Source organism: Acipenser ruthenus, chromosome 21 (assembly GCF_902713425.1).
Source record: "Acipenser ruthenus chromosome 21, fAciRut3.2 maternal haplotype, whole genome shotgun sequence".
Lineage (NCBI taxonomy): Eukaryota > Metazoa > Chordata > Actinopteri > Acipenseriformes > Acipenseridae > Acipenser > Acipenser ruthenus.
This window is the reverse complement of record NC_081209.1, coordinates 3,389,938-3,417,883: the sequence shown is the minus strand read 5'-3', so window position 1 is coordinate 3,417,883 and position 27,946 is coordinate 3,389,938. Positions and strand designations below refer to the sequence as shown.

The following is a 27,946-nucleotide window of genomic DNA, read 5'->3' as shown; positions in this document are numbered from 1 at the left end:
AATTCTCCAGGAAACCCAAAGTGCCTTGGGCACTTTCTGAGCATGTGCAGATGTTGAGAGGCTACAGGATGTGTTCTGTCTTTCTGAGCGTGTGCAGATGTTGAGCAGCTACAGAGTGTGTTCTATCTTTCTGAGCGTGTGCAGATGTTGAGAGGCTACAGGGTGTGTTCTGTCTTTCTGAGCGTGTGCAGATGTTGAGAGGCTACAGGGTGTGTTCTATCTTTCTGAGCGTGTGCAGATGTTGAGAGGCTACAGGGTGTGTTCTGTCTTTCTGAGCGTGTGCAGATGTTGAGAGGCTACAGGGTGTGTTCTCTCTTTCTGAGCGTGTGCAGATGTTGAGAGGCTACAGGGTGTGTTCTATCTTTCTGAGCGTGTGCAGATGTTGAGAGGCTACAGGGTGTGTTCTATCTTTCTGAGCATGTGCAGAGCTTGAGCAGCTACAGGGTGTGTTCTGTCTCTGAGCGTGTGCAGAGCTTGAGCAGCTACAGGGTGTGTTCTGTCTTTCTGAGCGTGTGCAGAGCTTGAGCAGCTACAGGGTGTGTTCTATCTTTCTGAGCGTGTGCAGAGCTTGAGCAGCTACAGGGTGTGTTCTGTCTTTCTGAGCGTATGCAGAGCTTGAAAAGCTACAAGGTGTGTTTTATCTTGCTGCTGGTAGTACATTCTCTTTACAGCTCAGAATAATTGGTACCCAGAGGAAGACAGACAGAGGCTTACAGTGAAACCCTGGAGAGCAATGTTGCAAAATACAAAAGGCTTGAAAACCTAATACCAGAAAGCATCTGAGGGGAGGGTAAGACCTGGACTGGATTTGGATTTGATGGATGTTTAACGGAAAAACACAGAGTTTCAGTTCAGTTTAATTTTGAGCCAATATGAGCTGTTTTCTCAGACACAAAGCACCTATGTATGTATTATTGTGCCCAACCCTACTGGAAGAACTAAGAAGCAATGGCATTACAAACAGCAAACTGTTTGTAATGCCCTGTTATGTAATGCCTTGTAATAATGGGAAACACTCTACATTAAATTTCTCTAATTAGTGTGTAGTTACATAGTAGTTACTACATGTGTACTTATACTTTTTCATTGTTAACATCCTGACAACTCTTTACACTTATAACATTGAAGTCTATTTCAAAGCTATTTTCAAAATGGCTGCTGTAGTGCACTGATAGTATAAGGATTATTGCCCACACTGTCAAATAGGTAACACAGCAATAATGATCCATGATGTGGTACAGAACAGAAAAGCCAGAGCACTTGTTGTTTAGTTTTGGTTTTTTAGCTGTTTGCATTCATTAATAATGAACAGAGGTCACTCAGAGATTGTGTTGGTTGGGTGGATAATGCTCAGGTTCAATAGCATACCCACTACAGGTGTAAGGGCTGGTGGCTTTACTCGGGGTGTATATGGGTTAGTCAGAGAAAGCAGTGATGACTTGAACCCATTCAGGTACCTTGTTTAGGTGTTTAAGTTATGTTGAGCTATTGGTCTACAGTTGTTTTTCGTCTACAAATAATGGGGTCTTGCATTAAGACAGCACAGCATTTGAAGTGAATTGTTTTTATTTTGATTTCTCTGTTTCCTCTTTTAGGTGGCAGTGTCCAGGTATTTCACATGAAAGGTTATTAGTAATCCGTGAACAAGTGAGCTTTTATTGTTAAATAATCCATTATCAGGAAAACCTTGACTATGCCAGAACGTATCGCCCCGTTTTCTTAAATATCCAGCTATATAAAATAGAGCATACAATTTGTGTTATCAATTTAAACTACGTGGTTGGGATCATGGAAAAGCTTTATTTGTCCTCTTTTGCCTTTGTTTGTATCGTACATGTCTGTCCATTCCACGTCTTTCAGGACCCTCATGAAATGAGATATACCACTGATCTTATCATTATCCTCACAATGACATTTTTAAATAACGTTTAAAAAACAATTCTGCATGAAATCTTGTGATGTTTTGGTCTATTCCAGTTGTTTTTTTCTCCAGATATTACCTTTGTGCTTTTTACCTGTATTCAATGTGACAGTCGCACTCCACACTTAAAATGACATTGTAGCGTGCAGCCCTCTAGTGCTAAGCTTGGAGAAAGCAACTGGAAAACTCTTCCATGCTCTCCTGGAATGCGCTGCTGGAATGCGTTACTGGGAAGCTGGCTGGGGGGGGGGGGGAAGCAGAGGTCACAGCCATGCTGCACCTGGTTAACACAACGCAGGGCTGCATACAGGGCTGTTGGGTTGCTACCAGGGAAGGGGTTCAGCGAGACTAGTGCTCGTCAAGTACAGGGATGGAACTAAGACTCCTATTGCAGAGCATTTCACCCATTCCACGTTTTATGGATTATGTGATTCGACACAGTGTATAGGTAACAAGCTCAGGCTGATTAAACTCCTGATAAAACCAGGAATGGATCAAACTGCTATGCAATGGGAGTCTTATTTCCAACCCTGAAGTAATGGCTGCCATTGACTTACATGTAAGACTCTGTGTGGCTGCATTTTTTTATATAAAGTTGTATTAGAAATGTATTCAGAAACATGATCTTGTTCAGATAACTGTTCTGCTGTACAGAAGTGTTTCTCTCCTTTGTTTTAATTTGATGGTATACCAGGTTTCTTTTACTCCTGGGAGATTTGTTTATTCTAATAGGCTTCTAATGATAGTTTTTTTGGGATCGAATTAAAAGAGAATGTATTAGAATTTTGAAAGAACATTCAAACATGTAAACCCATGTTCTTCCCAGCACTAATATTTAACACTGTCTGGAAAATGCAGAGTGGCTGCAGTACACAGCTGACAAGAGGACATTGTTGACATATCAAGCACTACAGAATTATAGGTTTCAAATGATATTCACCCTCAGCGTCACTTTACAGGCAGTACAGAAAGCATAGGATGATACTCTGACATCTACCATGCAAGGAAGCACATATTGTACTCTATTTCGTGACTCTTCTACCTCCCAGCATGCATTAGTAAGAAAGCATTGCATAGTCGAATCTATGAAAAAGAAGACTTTATTTATAATATATTTGTACTTGTACACAAGTAAAATAAAATGCATATCTATATATACTGCAATCTTAGTGAACAAAGAGACAGCATTCTTTAGCAAATGCTACCTGTAACCATGGTGTGACAAAAAAATAAATAATAATAATAATAATAATAATAATAATAATAATAATAATAATAATAATAAAAATAATAATATAAAGAAAATAAAGGAGAATCCACTTTTTTTATTTCATTTATATTTATAAACATAAGAACCAAAACAGCATTACTTTTTTTTTTTTTTTTTGCAAATAAAAAAAATCTGCCACATCTTCAGGTTCAAGTAGTTATTAGAAAACGTCATAACATTCTCGGTTTTAGAAGCATCTATGAGAGTTCCTTTTATTTTTCTCTTCCCTGTTCATTTTGATATTCATCGTCTATTATGTGAAATGTTGATTGCTTTACAGCAAAAGCCTTGGGGGGTGGGGGAGGGGGGGCTGCAGAGTGCGGTCCAGACACAGCACATAGAACAGAAACTATTTGGGCACCAGTTAATATATACATTAGATTTGATGTATTCTATAAAGGCATCCATTTAATTGATTTTTTGTCTTCATGATTTAACACAGCTTCTTGTTCTTGGACCTACAGTTTGTGGAGGTCACTGCACTTTCTATGAAACTGTCATCAGCATCAAAGGATGAGTTCAGCCTGTCCTATCCTAACAGATGGCTAAGGAGAGCCACAGCATGGGCAAGACCAGTAGGTTCAGTCCCAGGGCTTGGCATCCTTTTCCTTTAGGACACTGGGAATCCAACTTGGCCTTTTTGGAGCACTTCTTCTTTGAGGGGGCCGTCGAAGGCTCCAAGTTGTCTATGAACTCTGGCTTTAACTTGCCCAGGGAATGATCCGGAGTACTGGAAAAGGTCCCGACTGGGGCGTCATTCAGCCTCTGTTTTTTGTGAGTCACATTCTTGGTTGGATCTGATTCCAGGAATTTGGTCTTGGCGATGTTCTCTTTCTCCTTGAGTGGATTGTTGGTTATTTGCCGGCTGTTGTAAGAGGAAGGGTCAGGAATGCCTTTGTTGTAGATGGAGGACTTATCGCTCTCAGACTCGCAGCACCCGGGAGACCCTTCCCTTTGTGGAGTGTCAGTGCTGGGCAGCTTCCCTGATCGGGTCTTGGTGCTGAAGATGCTAGTTCTGATCTGGTGGGAGGTATCTAGACATCCCTCCAAGTCACTGCTCCTTAGCTTTTTGAGGTCCTTTCCAGCCAGACTTGCAGGAACATGGCACTCCAGCTCAGAACTGGATCCCTTAAAGCGTTTGAACCATTCCCATAGCGACCTGGCTCTGCAGTCACAGATCCACTGGTTATCATTGAGACGGAGGTACTGCAGGGATACCAGCGGGTTCATGATCTCTCCTGACAGCACCGTCAGGTTGTTTTTGAACAGGTACAATGTGGTCAGCTTTCCCAGGTCATGGAAAGCCCTACGGTGCACAAAGGCCACCCGGTTCTCATGCAAAAGCAGCCGATCCAAGCTGATCAGGCCGCGTAAGGTGTTTTCAGACAGGGTCTGGATTTTGTTGCTGTGCAGGAAAAGGTAGGTCAGGTTAGCCAAGTCAAGGAATATGTCATCGTGCAGGGCTAGCAAATTGTTGTCCTGCAGGAAAAGGTATTGCAAAGAAAACAATCCTCGGAAAACCCCCACCGACAACTCGGACAGCCCGCACCTGTGCAGGTGCAATGTGTGCAGCCTGGACAGTCCTCGGAAGGCTGTGGGGCTGATGGTCCTCAGGTTGCCGTTGTCTCCAATGTCCAGCTCCTCAAGCCTCTCCAGTCCATAAAAGGCCCCCGCCTCAATGTGAGTGATGTTGTTGGAATAAAGCCAGAGCACTGTCAGGTTGTGGCAGGAGCTGAAGCTGGTTGACTTCACCACCGTCAGCTTGTTGCTCTGGAGGAAAATCCGCTGGCTTCGAATGGGGATATCCGTAGGGATGGAGACCAGTCCTTGCTGCTGACATGCCACTGAGGTCTTGGGTTCACTGTAACACACACAGACCCCTGGGCAGGACTTGACTTGGGTTATGGAATTTAGCCACAGCGCCAAGAAAAGGAGTCTGCTCCCTAAAGAGTATGAGAGAGAGAGGAAGATCAGTAATATATATTGCATTTCGATAACAATCTCTTTGTGTTTCGTAGGATACACAGCAGAGTCTCACTGAGCTTTTAAATTTGAATCATGAATTACATTAGTTTTCTCACTACACTGTAAATGCATAGATTAACATAAAATAAAACAGTAAGCCAATCAAACAAGAGCAACTGTCTAACATTATACGCCATCGCAACCTTTCCAGTCCATCGGATTGCTTAGCGGGCCTTGTCATTTATTACATTTCTGAATGTTTGACTCCTCATTAGCGATCAAGCAATCCCGGCAAAAAAAAATATTTTTGCTTAAAAAACAGGCATAAAACAGAAAACTCAGGGCATCCCTTTCAGATTAGCATTGAAAACGTACAGTCTTTTGAGAAGTAAAGCCAGTTTTTTTCCTTTGGTAGGGCAGCAGTGGTGTAGTGGAGTATTATTAAGGTGTTTAGTGGTAGAGGGGTAGCACCTCAAGTGCACCTTCTCTGCTAATTCCACACTTGAGGAGCACAAGAGCTGGCGGTAGGAATGAATGTATTCTCAGTATCATTGAAAGAGAATACATTAAGCCTGGAGCGAGATATCAAATGACTGTCTGCAACATATTCAAGGAATGGGGATGGCATGTGTTGAAAAAGTAAAAAAAACAAGATTCGGTCTACTATCACCTAATTTGATTACCAGAAACATAGGATTGGATTTTCACTAAGTGCAAACTCAAACTCCATATTGTAAAGAGCAGAGTATCACAAATAATGAACTTTGATGTAATTGCTAAAAAAATAAATAATAATAACTGCACTAAATAACCTATATTTTATGTTACTATGCAAAAGAGCCCGGCTGGTCTGCATTCATTATAGAGCTCTTTACCTCATCTCACTGACAGGGGTCAGGTCTGTAATGGCAGGGCATCACACAACACTGCTCACGACACGTGAAGAAATGCCAGGCAGCCTCTCTCACTCTGCTGCAAGAGCCACATAATCAATTCAAATTCAGAATACACCAGCATAACCTTGGACAGGTTATCCTCCACCTTGTTTACCGTAGAGGACACCCCAATGCCAATGCTGTACCAAAATATAGGACCAGATTTTCAGCAAAACAGATGAACTTTTTATTTTCTACAACAACCATTTAATCGGGCAAAGCTGTACATTAAAAATTCTGAGCTGCTTTTAAATGTATTTTGAAAAAGTTTACTGCTTTTGAAAGACGTGTTAAGTGCTATTTAGCTTCAATGTTAAAGATAAGTAGATCAAAAAGTCTGCTGTACATTCATGTAAATACCAGAGAGAAGGTTGATGCAGGCAGTCTATTGATGGAGTACATAAAATAAAAAGGTCGGAAATACCAGACTCTGCATGTAAAAGGGTGACATGAACGTCCACCTGCCCAGCACCAGCCTTCCTTCAGCAATATGAATATGCTGTTCAATCCTAATGATTATTTCTTTACATGGTTCAATGCCATTTCATTTTCCCGTATCCGTTTGCTTTCTCCCTGGTATCTGGTTTATTTGATGCAGACATTTCTAGACACACACGCAATTATCTGGATGATTCAACACGTTTTCCAACCATATCGTAATACAAAATGAAAGCATGCAAAATAGAACAATTCCAATTTACATGCTCCCGGGCAGAGTCAGTATTTACAGGATTTGCAACCCTGGTCAGATTTAAAATAAATATTGATGACCAATAGTGTCACATCTACTCTACATTTATTACATAGTTATTATACAGATAGTCATCACAGAGTAATTGTTTGGACTCTACATGGTACTTTCAGCATCGTTATGCTTTAACCATTAGTTAACAATCCGATGAGTACGTGGTTGTTGCTTATACATTTCTGACTTTGTGTTATTTAGAATGGCAATTCAAATGCACACTTTTTGAATAAGTAAGCAATACATCCTCTTCAGTCACTACCTGCATAATTAGTTTCCTATCGATGTATCTATTTTATAATGCATATTTATATGCATTTGTCTGCTGGTGTGTGTGTTTTTTTTTTTTTTAATCCACTGTGGATCGGATCAGATGGGCAGAGATATGGATTTATCTTTCATGGGAGATGGCTGTTTAACTGAATCAGGGTTAGCAGTATTATTCACCTCCATTTTGCCTGTCGATTCTTGTAAGATAGAGGCTCTGTTCAATTTGCCTCTGTCTGTCTACCTGCAAGTAAAATGTACTCCACTGAATAAAAACAAAAGCCCTTAAACACTGAAATGTTTAGCATTCCTGTACTTTCCCATGCTGTTTTTTTATGAAACTATTGATTGTATTGTAAGGAACCACAATGAGCCCTAACCATATCAATTCTACTACAGTTTCCAGCACCAAGTGTTTCTAAGGTCGTTGCTTAATGGTGCTGGGAGTTAAATCCCCCCACCCCCACCCCACCCTGTCTGATCACAGTGCTAATCAATACCACCCCCACCCCCACCCCCACCCCACCCTGCCTGATCACAATGCTAATCAATACCCTCCTCCCCACCCCACCCTGCCTGATCACAGTGCTAATCAATACCACCCCCCCACCCCACCCTGCCTGATCACAGTGCTAATCAATACCACCCCCCCCACCCCACCACACCCTGCCTGATCACAGTGCTAATCAATACCACCCCCCCACCCCACCCTGCCTGATCACAGTGCTAATCAATACCACCCCCCCCACCCCACCACACCCTGCCTGATCACAGTGCTAATCAATACCCTCCTCCCCACCCTACCCTGCCTGATCACAGTGCTAATCAATACCCCCCCCACCCCACCCCACCCTGCCTGATCACAGTGCTAATCAATACCCTCCTCCCCCCCACACCCTGCCTGATCACAGTGCTAATCAATACCCTCCTCCCCACCACACCCTGCCTGATCACAGTGCTAATCAATACCCCCCCACCCCACCACACCCTGCCTGATCACAGTGCTGATCAATACCCTCCTCCCCACCACACCACACCCTGCCTGATCACAGTGCTAATCAATACCCCCCCCCACCCCCACCCCACCCTGCCTGATCACAGTGCTAATCAATACCCTCCTCCCCACCACACCACACCCTGCCTGATCACAGTGCTAATCAATACCCCCCACCCCCACCCCACCCTGCCTGATCACAGTGCTAATCAATACCCTCCTCCCCACCCCACCCTGCCTGATCACAGTGCTGATCAATACCCCCCCACCCCACCACACCCTGCCTGATCACAGTGCTAATCAATACCCTCCTCCCCACCACACCCTGCCTGATCACAGTGCTAATCAATACCCCCCCCACCCCACCCCACCCTGCCTGATCACAGTGCTAATCAATACCCCCCTCCCCACCACACCCTGCCTGATCACAGTACTAATCATGAACCCCACCATCCCACCTTGCCTGATCACAGTGCTAACCAGTTTAAAGGTTCTGTTCGAACTGGCCCTAGAGCTAGCAATATCAAAAGAGCTTCTGGAGGTCATTCACTATGGAGCTTATCTGTGGGTGAAATGCAAAATAAAGCTGGAATAAAATGATTGCTGGCTGCATTACAATCCTGCTTAAAGCCAGCATCTGTGATAGAAATGCATGCACACATCTTCCCCCATTAAGCTGTCAACTTAGATGTTAGACAGACTGGCTGGCATAAAAACGAACGTACAGCCGGTTGACAGAGGAGAATGGCTAACGTCTTGAATGCCGACTAGGACACAATTAGTAAATAAGCTAACGAGGGCTCAGCTTCCGCGCCTGCTTCAGATCTGACACTGTACTCCTCAGAACAGATGGCTCATAAATAATTGGGAAAGTGAGGGAGGGAGAAGAAGGGTGCAAATTAAAAAACTACAAGAGAAAAGTCTTCAGATCAGCTCTATTTTTATCACAGCGAGGACCATGCACTAATCCACATCAAGGAAGACACGAGAGATCACGTGTTGTTTTTGAATGGAAAACTTGTACAAGGACAATTGTAAATGGACAGTACTTTTGCTGCTTTACCACCAGTCTTACAATACGCATAAAACACTTAGCTCTGACATACTAATTACATTCTGCTGGTAGGAGAGCTTGTTTCTGAGATGCTTTACAGCTGTGGAACTTGCTACTGGGTGACATCAAGGATGCAAATTCAATAGACTTCTTTGGGGTTTATTGTTAATCATGCATTTGAACGAGATGCTGGGTTCCTTGACATGCACTGAAAGGTGCTGCTATATATGCATGCACTGTTTTGAATTGTACTGTGTTATATCTATGAATATTTTAAGTTTGCTGTGTATTTGAAGCTCAAGCTCAAATGGACTAAAAAAGAGGAATAACCAATAGAAACAATTTTTTTTTTTTCTGTTTTTTTCTTTCTTTTTTTTTTTTCAATTGGAATATCCTGATATTTCAAATGCAACACTATAGCTAAAAAGTCAATAATGCTTCCTGGTACCTAATCACCCGTGATCTAACTGCATTGAGGACATGTGACAATGAAAAAAGGCTTGTGATAATAATGGAAACATTAAAAAAGGAAAAATAATAAAATCAAATCTTTAAGGAAAAAAAAGCAAGTGTGACCCAGGATGCATTGGAAACCTTTTCAAATTCACAATGATTTGGAGAGGAGTGGAAACGATGAGCAGGAATCGTTTCTCAATGGCTCCACCTTCAAGTCATTTAATAAAGTGTCTAATGCACTGTTTACTGCCTTCGTTCCTAATCATTTCTAGTAGATTGTTCACAGTAGCTACTCTACATGCAAATGTCCAATTTGCACATTCGTTCCTTATTCTTGGACCTGTGGACACATGAAACAGATCTTAGGCTTTTTTTGTTGTGTTTTAATACCATCTAATTATTTCAGCTAAATCAAACGTTCCTTTGATGGGTTTATATTTTACTTTTGCATGAGTCATTTCCACTGAAAAATAACCCTTTTATATTATTTTTAAATCTGTGTACAGTTTGAAAAGACTAAATGATTCCCCTAACGACCACCGACTCAGTGGCAACTTCGAAGCAGTGATGGCTGACAAGGGCAAGGGTTTCAATAGCAATCTTTTCTACCGTACCGTAAGAAGTGAAACAGGTTAGGAAATGAACTACTAGCCTACATTACTTTTTATTGCACAGTGTAATACTTACTAAAGAGCACCTATGGAGAAGTATATTTATAATAGCATACCATGATGTGCTATGGTACAGTATTTGAAGCACAACCCTACCTTTTCTTTCTATACTGAAAGGATAAGTTGTATATTTACCAAAAGAAGATAACTTCTTGAAAGAATGCATGTAGTCCCCAGCTGGCTGAGTGGCTGGTAAGAACTGGTTATTCTTTTTTTTAAAAGCCTGCAATGCAGAGGGCTCACAACAGATGTGTCAGAAATTATCTTTTTTAATGTTCTCTCATATTCTGCAGTAAAATACAGGGATGATAAACATGCATTAAACCCATTAGGATACATTTCAGCATTATTAGTGAGTTGAGGCAGTATGAGTATATTAATTAGATATTAATTATCTGGTATAGATTTTAAAGGCAAGAAGACCTTTCCCAAAATGGGGACAGTATACAGTAGGAATATGAGCATAGGAACCGATAGAGGCTACATGCAGATGTACTGTATGTGCTCCCATGACTATAATATACTGCTGAACTGTAACACAAAGGGGTTCATTTGTAAACAAAAAGGGACCCAATCTTATAGTGAGGAAGTGGGACAGCATTTTTGTTTCTAGACCTACTCAACCAATTTTAATTGAGTAGGTCTAGTAGCTTTCATATATGCTTGAAGTTCTCATCTGCTTGTGGATTTTGTGCCTGTTGTTGGTGTTGGTAGCTGCATGCTGACTTGCATAGCCATGTTTTAACATAACAATACGTGGGCTGACCAATATGAAGAGCAGGAGATGACACCACTGTTGATGAAAAACAATTGTTTTTTTATTAATGTTTTTGTCGGTTGTAAAAAAAATAGTACATTTTTGTATTCATAATCTCAGTTTTGAATTGAGGAAACTAGATTATAGTTCATACACACCATTCAATATTACATCATTTAGACTCAAAGGACAGTTTAAGTCAAATTCCTAACGTTGATAAGCAGGATAGAATGCATGAACTCTGTCTGACAAAATGATAAACTATTTTCATCCAGTCTGAGATTACAAAAGAAAGCATCATCTACTGAATACCGCCAGGCATTGTAATCCAACAAACAGGGCAGCAGTTTAAGCCTGTACCACACATATGCACGCTGTGATAGGTTGTATAACTGATGTATTGAAATGATATGTGCTTATAATAAACCTTTTCCAGTAATGCAGAGCAGCTGTCCACAGCTCAATAGATTGATGCAGCCTGAGATCACAATACCCTAGAATCCAACAAACTGAAACTAATACATTTATTACAAAGTGAATACGAATTTTCAGTAGATCACTGGCAATTTCGGCTACATTTACTGGAGTCAAAAAACAGACCCCCCCCCCCTGGAAAACACAGTCAGATGAGAAGCCCCCTAAAATATAAGCACAGTGCTCCCTTTTTATTTTATCTGATCTACACATCAAATAAACGTGAAATATTGAACATAGTGAATTAGTCAGGGGTCCTGATACAGGAAAACACAGGACAGCATGATCTAGTAGCTTATGTAGTTTAAGCTTTATTAATAGATAATCTATGACTTTTTTTTTTTTTTTTAAGTGATAATAAAGTATTTGAAAGTCACATCTTGTGGGGTGTGGCGGTGGTTTTGTGACACCGCAGGACAGATCTCTGGGAACTCAACCTCTGTATTCAAAGAGCTCTGCTCTAGCTGAGTGAAAAGGCACTCAATTATTTTATATTTCTGGAAAAGCATTACATTCTAGCCTTGCCTAGGGGCACAGAACTCCCTAGCACGAGACCCACTGGAGAAAGTCGATTTGCAGCAGAGGGATGAGATAACACTGGGTCAATGAACTCTGATACCTCCACTCAGTGTTAAAGTTACCCTTCAGCCTCATTGGTGTGCTGATAAGCAGACTCTTTACATCAGCCGGTCGCTGATCTAATGCCTTTTCATTTAAAGGGCATGTCCATGCTTCCCTATCTCTTGCGCTGAAACGGTTCACTATTATCGGTGTCTTTCAACCGACCCATGTGGAATTTGCATTTATTTGCTGTTGCGGAAGAGCTGTAATCAAACAGATAGCAGGCAGAATGCAGGAAACGTAAATGTATTGTATGTATGACAAGTATAAAAAGCAGTTATAGGGTAGCATTGAATCCCCATTGAATCATGACAAGGAGAATCGAATTCAGAAGGAGTGCGCGCTCTCAAACGCCGGTGTACCCATATACTCTACACACCTGCCAGCTCTATTTAACAAGAGAGCATCACAAGCAGAGCTTGAGGAGTTCAAGCTGGAAACCAGGTACGAGGGGAATAAATCATGAATACAAAGGTTCCTAAATACTCCGATTTTATTCCGGTGTAAAGTTTGTAAAACAAATTCTGAAAGGACAAAACGACCGTAATATCGTATAATCATGCAAAAAGGCACATGAGCTTATATGCTAGATAAACCATGGTTTTAATGTGCACAGTTATACAGTACTGGTAATATTATATATAGAACTAGGATTGAAACAATTGACGTGGACATAGGAGTCCTTAAATTAAAGGTTGGCTTCCTACCCAAAAAGCCATTAGTGCTGTGCTAAAGTCTTGACCAGGCCAAAATTGTGTTAACCAATCAAATTGCACTGGTATTTCTTTCCAGTAATTTCCTATTCAAGGGAGTTCCCAGAATATCAAATGGTGTTCCTTGGGGGTCATAAGCATGTGGTAGTGGAGTAAAAAGAAAAACTACAGTAATGTTTAAACTCGCAATAAATTAGATCAAATCTATAAAGCATTTACATTTGCTGTCTGCATATCATAATGCAAGGTTATGATATGCAGACAGCAAATGTAAATCCCAAAAGTGTGGTGAATGCGCAGTTCAAGATGTACACAGTAAACTTTCATGAGGGTAGCATTACAAAGTGCATTGACAGCGTACCACCCCAATGCTGCTCCACAAAGCCTCTGTATTACATCTCCTATAGGGCTCACATTCTGGCACCAGTAGACATGTTTATTTGATGTATTTATTTATTTATTTTACTCACGTGACCCACCCACACTCACCCACAAAACACTAAAAACGAATTGAAGAGCGGGGGAGGGGAGCTTGAAAATGTAGCCCCTGTAGGCAATTTTCAAAATGATTTGCAGCCCTGATACTGCCAACTCCAAGAAGAAACATACATGCACAGTGTAAAAGTTAATTTGGCACCACCTAATCTAAGGGTTTTTGACCAGTTTATTTACTATACATACCCAAAGGGAGCAGGACCCAGACCTAATGGATATCAATCATTGAGCCAAACAGGCTTGCTTAAAAATCCTAAAATCTTCAAATCCATTCCTTTATTAATTGTGATTAATGATGATGCCAAAATCCCTGCTTCAGATGTTGACATCGTTTTTAAAAATAGCCTCATCTGTGCCTTCCCAGTGTGAAATCTAAGAAGTGTTATTAGCACAATGAAACTCAGTTAGGAAATGGAAACTGCATTAAGAAGAGGAACCTCAGGAAACATGGAGCTAGTATGAAATTTAGCTCCATGTGAAATTTAGCTTCATTCTCTAAAGGTGGGGGTAGGTTGCTTTTATGATTAGCCATGTAACAGCAATTAAAAAGTGTGTGGTACAGCAATGGCTTACCGCTGTGTAGTTGGTTTATACAATGATGGTACCATTCATATGCTAGAAAATGAAAATACCATGCTTTCTAACTATTCATGTAAAATCAGTTTCTCAGCGGTTAGGGTTAGGGTTAGGGTTAGGGTTAGGGTTAGGGTTAGGGTTAGGGTTAGTCAAACTTGTGCAACACTGATATGCTTCCCCACAAACAACTTTAAGGTTCCTTTCATAAGTAAAACGTGGCTGGAATAGTAATTTGTATAATGATATAAACAGAAAAAACAACATACAGAACAGACATAATAGGACATTAAACTGGTAAGAAATGAAATATAGGAACATGGCAATGATATCACTTTAAATTGTGTTCACGGTAACAGTGTGTTGTCATGAGGCAAACAACAACAACAGCCTTGGCAGGTCTGGATCTGCTACCCAGAATCACAAGGATAGCAGGCAAACTAAAAATAGCTCAACACAACCCAGATTAAGCAGGCTGGGAGGATCACAGCATATTAACTCTACAGCTCCGTTTCTCTTTGTTTTCAGCTGTAACATCAGCATCAGTGTTTTTATACCAAGGCTTAGAAAATGTGATGCTAATTCTCTAACACTTTATGTTTTTTTTTATTAGGGAAAGTAAGGCCTGAACCAGAGTGTAGACGATGTCAGTCGATGTCAGACGAGTTATCTGTTTCCACAGTGAAGTCTAAATCAGAATGTGCGTGTGTATTTTATTTAAAATGGTACCAACCACCAACCTGCTAAACTCCTGCATCTCAAAACAGACAGCAGCCTCTTGGCAGAAACGAAACATGGATCTAATCCCAGCAGTGATAACCTGATCCCATGCAGGCTGAACAAAAATATGAATCCAATAAGATGTAATGCAATACACAAGAGGACGCATGCTATTAGCAAAGAGGAAGAGGGTTTTTTACCCTCGCTGTTAAAACTGAAGAACTGTGTTACAGCTTTACAAGCTTTGGTTTGGTTGTGTCAGGGAATACAAAATGATCTCCTAATATTAATATTTAACCTTTTTTTAAAAATGTAGACAAATCCCACTTCTTGCAGGTTTGCATAAGTCATACCTCTCATCTCCATTTCATTATTTGGTGTGGTATATAACATGACACAATCTTGCCCCCTAGTGTTCAGACTGATCCCCTGGGTACCACCAGCATGCATTGAAGGACTGCACCTCTGCCAGGAATCAAGATATGTCCCCACAAGCACACAGACACAGGGAAGCTGATATTAGATCCCATATTCACAAGATTCCTTGGAAGGATTCCATGTTTTTTTTTTCTTTCATGGTAATTATTTGAGCTCAGATGTACAACAGCTCAGAGGAAAAGGGATTATAGAACTACCCGGAAAAGGGAAGATCTTACAGATCTGGATTTTTTTTCTGTATTTCTGTATTTGTTTGTTTATTTGCAAGCTCCCTTTGTCCAGACTCTCTGCACACGTATCCCATGAGACTTTGGAGCATCAATCTTAGGCAAATGGTTTTGGTTTTGGTTTTTGGATAACATTTTAGTTTAGGGATGTGTTATAAGTGGTTATATAATCATGTTATAAAATAGCTTTGCTATGTTACAGAAAAAAAATCTTAAGTATATTGTAATTCAGTGTTATTATTTCTCATCACAATCTATTACTGTTAATAACATATTTAATAACATGTTCACCGATGGTATTTTGTTAGAAGGGCATCTGGCTTAAAGGAATGAAAACCAATGCTTTACAATGCCTTCTTTACCTTCTATTAACTTTATTATGTAATCACTGGTCCCCCTTTTATTGTGCGAAGAATATTTGGGGGGGGGGGGGGGGCGGTTGTTTAATTTTTTTGAATGCAACTTTATTGACGAACTGCTGCATCCTGGTAACTTAACTGTTGAGTGCATGGTCTGATTGCAACAAGACCACAAGAAGCTACAGCAGCTTTTCATCTCTAGGGTTGTCTTTGAAATATCTTTAAGGTAAGAAAGTGGATCTCAAAACCTTGCTTTGCACTCCATCAGGGCAGCTACAAACGTGCAGCTGACTGCTGGTTAATTCAAGCTTCACTGTAACATGTAATACACTGCAATATAGTAACACTGTAGCAAGAATTCATCAAATTCAGCATTGTGGGCGCCAGTCATCAAAAACACAAAAACAGAAACAAATACTCAGAGCTCCTGTAGTTACAGAGCCTTTCACAATTGCTAGCTAGATCGATCCCCCATTCCCTAGCAGTGTATTGCACTGTCAAGATGTCAGGCGTGTTTTCAAAAACATGGCAAGCAGAAGCTCCAATTACAGTCACGTCTGACTTCAGAGGTTATTGTCTTGCGTTATCCGGTTGTGCATGTGTATGTAAGCTGTGCTGGAGGAGCCTGCAGGCACTGAGAGGAAAGGCATAGGGGATGTCTGTGGCTAATTGAGAAGAGAATCAGCATAGCTCTGCTGTCTCAGGTGAATTGAGACTTAGTATTCCGAGGTCTCCCTAATTGAGATGCGGTCACCTTAAGTGTTCACCCGGCAACGAGAGCGTGATTTATAAACAGGTATTGCCCTGTTTTTCAACGCGTCTCCTATAGTATCCTTGCAGCTAATCAACACGGATTATCTTCCTTCAGATCCATCATTTCCAAAACAGTATCCGACCTTTAAATAGCAAATATGTGTTCTAGACACGCCCCCGGATCAGCGCGGTGCTGCAGGACTCTCATGTATTATATCTTTTTTTATTTTTCTGCTCATTACTACACCTTAAAGTTCCTTCAGGTTCTGAAGGCTACTGACAGATGCTGTTGAAACTTGAAAGCCCAAGCTTAGCGCATGATTCATTTTACCCATATGCTCGTTATTTATTTCTATAACTCAATTTTACCATTTGAGATTAAGACTTTAGCAGAGTGGTATTATCCAGAGTATGGCAATAAACAGATACAACAGTCAAGAAAGCCAATGTTTTGCAGGTACATTTAGTCGTGTGCTGCAGTACAAGATGTCAAATTCATGCAACAGACTCCTTGACTACCTAACAACATCCATGTGGACAGAGGATATTCATTTATGTTCGTGCGTGCTTTAATTTATACTTTGATATATTTTTTTTCAGAATCTCCCCACGATGAATAAATTGTGATGAGTTCTTTCAGACTGCATTACGAAAGCTCTCGTTACTGAGTGTATTTTTATTCTTTCATATCAATTTGAGATCTCTTCAACAAACTCAGATTACAGTAAAGGTCAGACACGCACATAACACTCCTTATTGGGTTTTTAAGACCTTCTCATTGACCTCCATGGAGTGTTGATTTGCAGGACTTGGGTTATAGCATGCAGCTATCTAGCTGACGCATAGTGCTGAATTTGGGATTTCAACAGCGCCCCCTGTGGGATTCTTTTATGGAATCACTGTGTTTCTCGTAGCTTGTTCAGTCATACAGCATATTACTTTATGCTATTCCTGTGCTATTCTAAACTACAGGGAGATATCAATGACTATAATAAAGAAAGATGGGGCTAAAATAAATACTCGTGCATTGAAACATGTTCAAATACATCCCAACGTACACATTCACACACAGATTTACAGCAGCAGACGTCCATGGCTATTGTGCATATGTATGATTACTCCACCCAGTCAGCAGGGTTCAAGCCCAATGACCTGATGGCACATTGTTATACATTTGGATATAGATCAAATCATACAGTGGGATAAGGGAGGCCCATCTGCTCTTCACAGAGAAAGTGGGCTGGGTGTAACTGTAAAGTTTGACAGGATGCAGAGATCTTGGCATTGCAAAATAAAAAAGGATTAAAGCAGTAATTTCAACTGAGTTGCATAAAGGAAAGCCAGGGATAACCGGCTGCAGGACATCCTCTTTTAAACGGTATAGTAATAAGTAACGCTGGATTATATCTTTGCGTTGTAACAGATTTGATCACTTTTTTTTTTGTTTTGCTCTTTGAGACACTGCAATCTGCAGCGATAGGTAAGCAAGAATGTTGTGGCTGCACAACCTTTGGGATGCTTTTCACACTGCACTTAGCAATCCTGGAACACGACAGGTTCTTTCAAATGTATGGCTATCTATAGTTTATTTAGTGAGGGTATGGACACTGATCACACAGCCAATGTTTGTCAAGCATAAACAAGGTGCTGTGCTAGTGGACCCGGGGGAAGCTTAATACCAGGAGATAGTGGGGGAGACTGTTTTTTTTTTTTAGAGAAGTTTGGAAATATATATATTTTTCCCATGATGAGGTTTCCCTTTGAATAATCAAATGTGCTTGCGCTTATGTTGAGGAGATGCACTTATAAGCGACGTAAGCGCATGAGTTTGCACGCAGGACTATATTAGAAATTCACCTACAGGATGTTAATATGGTATTATATCAGCGTTACTAACACAACTTACTATGCAATCCAGCATTTGTTGTTAAATTGTTTGAACTGCTAAATCACAATGGAGTCAGTTTATTGCTCACCTTACTGCATTTACCATTATCAGTTTCCTTTACTCATAAACTGATGTTTTTCATTGCTGTTTAAATAATAATAATAATAATAATAATAATAATAATAATAATAATAATAATAATAATAATAATAATAATAATAATTTTAAATTCTCTTTTATTAATAACTTGAAATTGCCTAAATAAAACCAAACATTCACTGAGTAATGGTTATACTGTATACCCTCCATAATTGTAAATAATATTGTTTAAAAATAAATGTGGTTATTGAAATAAATCAAAGCTTGAGTGTATTGAAACGATGTCGCAGGAAATTACGGTATGCAAAGAGGGACGAGATAGAGGAGTGTGATTAGCAAACCCGTTCATCGCAGAAATGAACTGCGATTACTTGACAGCCCTAGCTATTATGCATAGTTACAATGTACTTAATGTGGACATCTTTTTGCATGATATATGTAACTACCCAATTGAATCAGAAACGGGTTTGGGTTATTAGCATGAAAAAAAGATTTACACATTAAGTACATTGTAACTATGCATAATAACATTGTAATTATGTGTAAAGTACACCTGTATTTACTAAGTAACTACGATGTAAATACACAGTAATTAGAAACACTTAATGTAGCGTTACCAAATTTGATTGCACTGTACCTGTAATTGTCTGGTTTTTGCCAACATCTGCTAAGACTAATGTGTCTTTCCTATAACAATACAAATCTGGCATCAATGTTCTCATGAAGATACAGTACAATACAACACAGATGTTTGATGAAGGGGGCGACACCGATTCCCTCTGCAGGGAGAAACATCCTGCTTTTGAAAGAGTACAGACCATGTGTGACAGTCTCTGAAAGGGTCTGCCGACCCCTCCACTCCACACACCTTCTTAAACTTGAAACAAAACCAAGCCTTTTAAGTGCTGACATAACATGTTTGCTTTTTTTTGTCTTTTTACAAGTAAAAGCAAAAAGCGCTTCACATTCAATGCTTCACTCTTCTGTGTGACTGAGTTTGAATGGTGTCTTAGTATTCTTTTCTTTTGGTCCTTTTGACCTTCCATCCTAAAAGGGAAATGCATGCAACAGCATGTGAGATTAATTGTGGCTGACACATCAGAGATGCAATTCATATCATACGTATATATGACACTTGAGCAACAAAACAGAAACTGCACTTAGCAGGATCATTTTGTAAGAGAAACTGTACACACTGACTGTTAGTGTATGTGGACAGACTATCTATCGCAGCCGAAATATTGATACCTAATTTGCAGTGTGAAATAAATCCATTAAGTTTTGTTCCAGTTACAGCAAATCCTAGTCCTACAGTATTTATGCAGATTTAAACACAAATGTTTCCCTGCCTATTCAATGCACATGGAAACCCTGCACAACACAGTAGTAGTCTCTGGAGGACTATATAGCTGACAGCAGGGTTTTTCCTTATACACAGCAACCTAGTTTAAAGGCAAAATTACTTAGAAAAATGCAACGGCTGCAACATATCAGACTTTAAAACGAGACTAGCACAGCAGGTCAGAAAAATATATATAAATAGTGCAATACAAAACTAAAAGCAGCATCTGTCTGAATTATAAACCTGAAAGGCTGACATGAATGGGGCTGGATAGGTATTTTTTGTTATGATGGTGAACTGACTCCATTAGAGACTATTGGTTACATCTTGGCGCCATGCAGTGGATGGTAAGGAGATCAAGTTCTGTTTATTTTCTTTCAATATACTGTATTTCGATGATAAATGTGCTTCTCCTGAAAGACGATCACTGCAGATTAGTCCCGTGTCATGCCACACAGGCCAGTAACAGAAAAGCTACACATACAGTACAACCCTACCCAGCCACTACAGATGGTGACCACCAAGAGATAAGAATTAAAGCACATGTTTCCGGGTTTCTTACTAGATACACAGCTAGTTGAAAAAAAATAAAATACCGGGAGATTAGTTTCAGAGTATCACTGGCAGTAATTTACTTTAAATTGATTTATTTTTTCCTTGTGCTCTTTGACCTACAGCTTCCTGCACCGGCATGGCATGTTGTGCCAAGAACACTCAATGGATCCTTCAGCTATTATGTGAAGAATGCAGTGGACTTTTCTTTTTTGAGGACCTGGGTTTTAAGATAAAGTGAGTCATGGGCTGCTTCTAATCTGAGTCTGACCGTGCTGTGAATGGAAGCATTTCTGACGTTTGTCTATTGAAACTGCACCGTAGAGCCAATTAAATTGAATTGCACTATGCGTTAATTCATTAACAAAAAAAGCCATGTAGTAACACTATGGTTTGTAACAGGGAAGTAGGTTGTCCATATTCTGTTTCTATATTATTCATAATATTCATATTAATAATGCTTGATTTGCAATTCCTAATATATTGTGCACATCATTTAATGCTAGTGCTTCCAGGCTCTGTTAAGGATGCTTTTAAAGTTCTTGTATTTTTCCAGTCTGCTGACTCTCTCTATATCACAGCAGGCCTCATATGTTAAAGTGTGCATAGAAAGTGTTAGGAGGGTTTTTGCTCATGCAAAGCAAAAGAAGATTGAATAGGACATGGGTGCAGATCAATTGCGCTCTGCAAGAAGGGACCAATAATTATCACTGTAAGAAACAAAGAGTACAGTAGTTATAGCAAGCCAATTGAAAAAGATCCATATTCAATTCAATTCAACATACTCATTCAAAATATGAATGCTTCAGAACACACGCAGGTAGAATAAATGGAGATGCTGACCTACAGGACACAAGAGGCCAATGCTCAGGACTCAAAGATTAGTTGTAGTCGTAGTATATTGTATGCAGACCCCTGATTGTTAATTAAATGTTACTATTCTGAAATGCAGACACAGTTTATCTAAGACATGTTTATTATTTTATAATTCCCATTGTAACTGCATGTTGTGTTTTAACTATCATGTTCTGGTGAAATGCTTAATTCACAAATCACTTTCATTGGGATTGCAATGTTTCCTCACAAAGCCTGTTAGCTTGTCTTCTTGGCATATATCATACATAACCTGGAATAATTCAATCGGATCAACACATTTCTGAGGAGGGACACAGAAAAATAAAGTCAATGCAGAGCTTCAGTCGACTGTAAATAGGTTAAATAAGCTTTGCACTTTACCCTTAGAGGACCCATAATTCCTCCTGGCTTTGTATAAGGTGATTGTGTTTAAGTTGCTGCCTGTATCTATTTGATGTTCCACTTGTTTCTGATATGGATCGATGTGAAAGGATTAAACAAACTGCAGCACAACTGGTGATCCACTGACAGAGTCACAACCATCTATTAAGCCACCAGTGCTGATCGAACATAAAAAACAAACCGAGCCAGCCGGTTATTAAACACTAGTTTGATACAGACAGACATACTGGGAAAGGGATAGTGGGCATCATTTTGATGTCAGTGGGCATATAATATTATCATACAAGGACAGAGAGTACTGTTTACATCCTTTACAACCCTTTGTTTCCCGTCTGGAATAGGGCACATCTATGTGTAGTAGAAGCTTGTTTGGTTCTTCCGGTGAGGTAATACACATTTTCAGATCCTACCATTCATTATGTCCATAATAATTGGTGTCTAAGGATAATGCACCATGACTGATGGATAAAGTCACCAACCAACCCAAGGAGCAGATGCTAAGCAGGGTTGGGTTTGACAACACAGCACTGTATGTCATAGGTCAAAAATAATAATAATATCTTTTATATATATATATATATATATATATATATATATATATATATATATATATATATAGCACCTTTCATAGAGGACCACCATCATAAAGTGCTTTTACAAACGTAGGCTGTGAACTGTGCATTATATGCAGAGTCACTTACCACCTTCAACACCCCTCATGACTATAAACTGTACCACCTTCAACACCCCCCATGACTATAAACTGTACCACCTTCAACACCCCCCATGACTATAAACTGTACCACCTTCAACACCCCCCATGACTATAAACTGTACCACCTTCAACACCACCCATGACTATAAACTGTACCACCTTCAACACCCCCCAATACCTATAAACTGTACCACCTTCAACACCCCCCATGACTATAAACTGTACCACCTTCAACACCCCCCCATGACTATAAACTGTACCACCTTCAACACCCCCCAATACCTATAAACTGTACCACCTTCAACACCCCCCATGACTATAAACTGTACCACCTTCAACACCCCCCCATGACTATCAACCGTACCACCTTCAACACCCCCCATGACTATAAACTGTACCACCTTACCACCTTCAACACCCCCATGACTATAAACCTCAACATGCCCTCTTATCAGCTCCAACACTTAGCAGCAGAAAGAGAATAAAAGTGAAAGTTTATTAGAGTCATATGGCATTAGCTGTACTTCCTTAATGAACTACAGGAACACTAATGATTATGCTTAAATCCCCCCCCCCCCCCCCATGTTTCACAAGAGATCCCTCAAATTACAACAAGCCGAGGTCGTAAGGTGAAAAGAGCTTTATTTGTGATGCGAACATAGACTTCAGTCATTATTAAACACTGTATCCTCTCAACTTATCCCAAACCATTACATACTCTAATTTCCTGAATTATGGCGTGACTGGAGGATTTCCACTTTTTCCAGAGTCGCCCGCTGAAGTGCAGCACTTAACGCTCTCGATAGACACAGAGGCTCTGCTTGCCAATGAGTGTAAGATGAAAATCAATCGAGGCTCCCATTGACTTTTAGTTTGCTGTAGTTTGAAAATGACCCCAGAGTCCCCTTCCTTAAAAAAGAAAAACAATAGGTTATCAACTCTCCTGAAGCTTTAGTCAACTAGTTAATTAAAGGCCCTGCTTTTTATCCCACCTGATTAACAATTTATAACCCATTCAGTCTGCTTCTCCACCACATCATAATCAGTAAAACGAAGATAACCCCGCTCTCTCCCAACCCACTGTCCATCGCCAGCAGATTAAATGATTAAAATTTCATGTAGGACATACAGAGGTGCTGACAGGGGCTGTACTGCACAACCATTCAAGAACACAGGAGGCATTTAGTCCTTTGACAGTTAGCCTTAATCCAATTGAGTGTGTGCAGCTAACGGACATCTAAATGAGTGAGAGATGGGCCGGCTCAACAATTAGTTAAAAGATTTATGCGTGCTGCGTTTGGAAGGGGGTCTAAATCCTGATAATCCATTTTATCAGCCCAGCAAACCATTATCAAGCCACCACAACTTCAGCATAATCCCTGTCTATAATCGTTTGTTTGTTTGTTTCTTTCTTTTTTAAATGCTATATTGCACCACCACCTATTAAATTAGGCCACCGAGAATGCATGCTCCAATCTATCTTTTCCTCCTTGTCATTTTTATTACAGCACAAAAACCAATGCGTTTTCTTCCCAGGCAATAAAGCACTTTTCCAAATCCTCCTTATTCATCCACTTAGCGTCTGCAGCCTCCCTCAGGAGCTCATTCTTATTTATAAAATCCCAGGACTTCCTGAACTGATCAGTCAGATACAATCTGAAAAGCTCTGGACTATCGCAGACACAGAGAAATGTATACATATACTGTATATATACATTTTTTTTTTAAATACAGCATTGCCGTTTCTCCAAAGGTGTGTACAAGCAGAAAATTAGATCCATCACATCTGAACAGCTTCAATTAGAGCTTCAGAATATGCAGCCCCTTATCAGCAAGATTCTTATCCTTTAGGGACTGGTGTGTGAGCATCAGAGGTTTGTTTAGCTATAAATCTTTTGATGTATTTTAGGCAGCCTGATTTTGATAGAAATGCCTTTATTTCAGTTAACAGAAACTGGACTGATACTTGCACATTGAAAGCAAGTTATAGCATTTGAATTGGTACACACAGTTCTAGCAATGTACAATTTTTTTCTAGAAACAGTTCAAATGCTGTCATCACATGTACAGTACAATACTATAAAACCAATTGGAATATAGGGTGGTCCCTTATTATTTTTAGCTCTAAATCCACAGACATTTAATTGGAGCTGCAGCAGATCAGCGTCCATTTGTGGTTGGTAAAAGCTATATCACTAAATCATGTAATAATAAGAGTATGTAACTACTTGCACAGTACCAGTGTAATAACAACATAATAACACATGAGGTTGAGCAGTTACAATTCAATGCCATGCATGCATTACAAAATAACAAATGTTGCCAGTTGCTAGCGTCTGTACACACTGGGTATTCATTTGCAATGTAGCTGCCATGTAACCACACATGCAATGACAGTTATTGCAGTGCAGTTTGAGACCTTGAATGTCAGCATTGACACACACTGATTAATACAGTGTATGGATGACTCTGTAACCTTCATTTAAACATGTCATCTCCAACCCCTTGAAAACCCTTCCCTTATTATGTATGTTTGCTCATACTCGTATGCTCCTCCTTTCCAGTCTGGCTGGTTGGTGGTGGTGACTGGTACCAGTATTGTGTGCCCAAAATATGGCTTTGGTGCAGCATCTAGTCATGGCTCTACAGCACACACGCAACAGACTCCCTGGCGTTTTCAAGACAGATGTTTTGGAATATATTGAGTGAATGGCAGATTCTCGTACAATGCAACTACTGTGTTGACAGGTTAAGTGCATAATGTAATGCAAATCAATGCATCACAGCCCTAGCATGATTTAAGAGCCAGACCAGGTCTTGTTTTTTGTTTTGCTTTTTTAACAATATATTTTGGTTTTAATAACCCCTGTTATTATTATTATTATTATTATTATTATTATTATTATTATTATTATTATTATTATTATTATTGTTATTATTATCTCACATAAAGGATACATGTTTCTCATTAGTGCATCATACAGGTCTAATATTGTGCATGCAGGTTTTGGTATGTGGTGTTATATAAAAAGTGAGTCTCAGCAGCACAATGGACACAGTACAGAACAAATAACATGCAGTAGCCTACTTATTTCACATTGGCATTGCAACAAGCACAGCAGGCCTGCAGTGTCTCCTGTCCCTGAGCCTGACAAGAGAACAGGCTATACTGTAAGAAGATTGTGGATTGCCATCACTATTATTTCAAAAAGTCTCTGGTGTGACAGTACTGCACTGCCCCGTTCTACTGTAGATTGCATCATAATGGTTCTATTCAGAAGCCTTTAGTTTCATATTGAAACACTGAGGTTCTAGAACACACACGGAACTTTTCTGAGAGTATGGTTTAAAACTCGTATAGTTTCCATTGGAGACTGGAGCCCCATACATCAGGCAGGGCGTGGGGTGCATTGTTAATGCCAAGCCGTTTCCTATCTATTCTCGTGTTTATAATAGAAAGAGAAGGAAGCTCCTTTGAAGTCGGGGCATGTTATTTCCAAGTCTTAAAATTCTGTAGCAGGCGCCTCGGATTTTAATAAGTCATTAGGGATGTAGTGGCACTTTTTAATAAGGGAGCTGGTCTGGGGGCTTGATTCCCACCGAATTCATTCTTTGCCACGCTTCTGTTATTCTAATTCTATAGACCACTTGTCCGTTTTAATATCTATTTGTAATCCTACAAAATGGGAAAATAAAAATGAAATAGTGCCAATTGAAAGCTAATCTGCATAACAATTATAGAAATATAAATACATCATTTTATATACAAATCATTTTAAATAAGCGATCCTCCCACAAAAGGGCTCAAAATCGTAGTTTGACAGGTAAGAACAGCTTCCTCCTCTGTAGTTTTCATTAAAGGGGTATCTAAAGGCTGCATGCTGAGTAAAGGTTATGCTTGTGTGAACACACTGCATTGAGCAGAATTGATATCAAGAATGCCTCCTTCAATATTAATTTCCTAGCAGAAGTACAGTGAAAGTGTGCAAGTCATGCACGTACCCAATGCGTATTGTATTGCGCTACTCTTGTGTAATTGAGTGATACAGTATTATCGCTCTGCATTGGAAACTTGTTTCAGCTGAGGTATAGTTCTAAGATTGCTGTCCTGCTTTTAAAAACGTGGATATACATCTACATAGTTGTATAGTTGTGTTTTTTTTTTGTTTTTTTTTTGTTTTTTTTTACAGCACAGCGTTAAAATAGATAATTAGCAAGGCATCCACAATCTCCCTTTGCGGTAACTACAGGTATCCAAGTCAGACTTCTGTACATAATGCTGCAAAGGGATGTGATGTACAATAGATGTACATAGGGACATGATTAAATCACTAAAGTGTGATAAATAAACAACACTAAATGACATCTGAGTGAAAATCAAACCCACGGATATGCAGACCTTTTATTTAGCCTTTCGGAGATGTGCATTAAATGATTGACACTGCCTCGTTATTACCTATGCATGCAGGTATTAAAAAAAACAGAATCAAACACAAATACTACATATAAACTGTACTTGTATGTAGAAGCAGTATAATGTGATTCATCAGAACCCTTATTCTCCGTGTTAGATGCAAAACCGTGAACTTCTGCTCAGATTACAAGCAAAAGCGGACGCCTGATTTGGACTGTAAAGATAAAGGAAGCCTCTTCGTCTTCTGCAATATATTGTCACTTGGGATACTACTGTGCCCTTTAAAAGATTAAATGCAATAATTCTGGAGACAGCTCCCTAGCTACACAACTCAGTTTAAATATACATTTGTTATGATTAGATTGAGTTAATCTATGTGCCGAAGAAGTAACAATTATTATAAAACTTAGGTTTAGATCAGCAAACCTCGTCTTAATTTTATATATTCCCCTCGTCGTCATACAAAGATCATATATAGTACATGCACTTTAAACGAAAGTTTTTTTTTATTGTTATTATTTTAAGAAATCTTGAACTAAATGTTACCTACCGTCAACAACCGCGATCTTCATGTTTTTAATGCAACGCAATCCCACCGAAGACAGGCACCCTGTTAACGCGAGCAGGAGACTTGATCGGTGCCGCGTAAACAAAGCAGGAATTCAAAGATAAATACAACAAACAATAATCACAAATCCAAGAAAATCACTGGCAATCGGTCCATGAAAACTTTAGCCAGAGGTTTTATTAAAGATCCGGATTGGAGAACCAAGTCTCCCCATTAAAGCGCGCTCAGTCATTTGGGGAGGCAGGCACTGCAAAAGGCTGCAAGAAACATCCAGAGTATCCCTTTTTGAAAATGAATAGAGCCCCCACCAAAAAAAAAAAAAAAAAAACAATCCTGGGAGTAACGAAACCTCGAACGAGTGGCAACAACAGGGTAGCAATCCACTGAGTTAAACAAGCCCGATCCAATCGCCTCGGTGTGTCTCTGAAGTAGAGATATCCCACAGCATGTGTATCCTGCGCTTGTTGCGGGACATTGACGATGGTGTTACTCAGAATAAGCCTTTGCTCAGGATTGCAAGGGAGGAGAAGGCGGGGGCTCGTGAGTGGGAAAGCACAGATGAATGTTTTATGGGGCTGGATCACGGATTGAGAGCTTATGAATGTTTTATGGGATCATGTGGTTTGACGTGAGGGGAATCAGACTGGATCAGATTTGCACACACACACAAAAAAAACTGAAATCGTGAGTGAGATAGGGAGCG

At 39.8% G+C, this 27,946-nt stretch overlaps 1 protein-coding gene across 1 annotated transcript; it reads right to left on the bottom strand.

The window, feature by feature from the left end:
• Positions 1-3,047: 3,047 nt before the first annotated feature.
• LOC117427936 (reticulon-4 receptor-like) lies at positions 3,048-27,946 on the bottom strand. Its single transcript, XM_034046333.3, has 2 exons — positions 27,226-27,946; positions 3,048-5,134 (listed from the first exon to the last, which is right to left on the bottom strand). Exons 1-2 carry the CDS (start codon positions 27,245-27,247, stop codon positions 3,726-3,728), a joined length of 1,431 nt encoding a protein of 476 aa, XP_033902224.3. The 5' UTR covers positions 27,248-27,946; the 3' UTR covers positions 3,048-3,725.

What these genes read in the sequence shown, in the direction of transcription:
- LOC117427936 (XM_034046333.3), bottom strand. Translation starts at nt 27,247, where the DNA reads ATGAAGATCGCGGTTGTTGACG. An exon ending in GAAGATCGCGGTTGTTGACG is followed by an intron (nt 5,135 to 27,225) that starts GTAGGTAACATT and finishes CATACTCTTTAG; the next exon opens with GGAGCAGACTCCTTTTCTTG.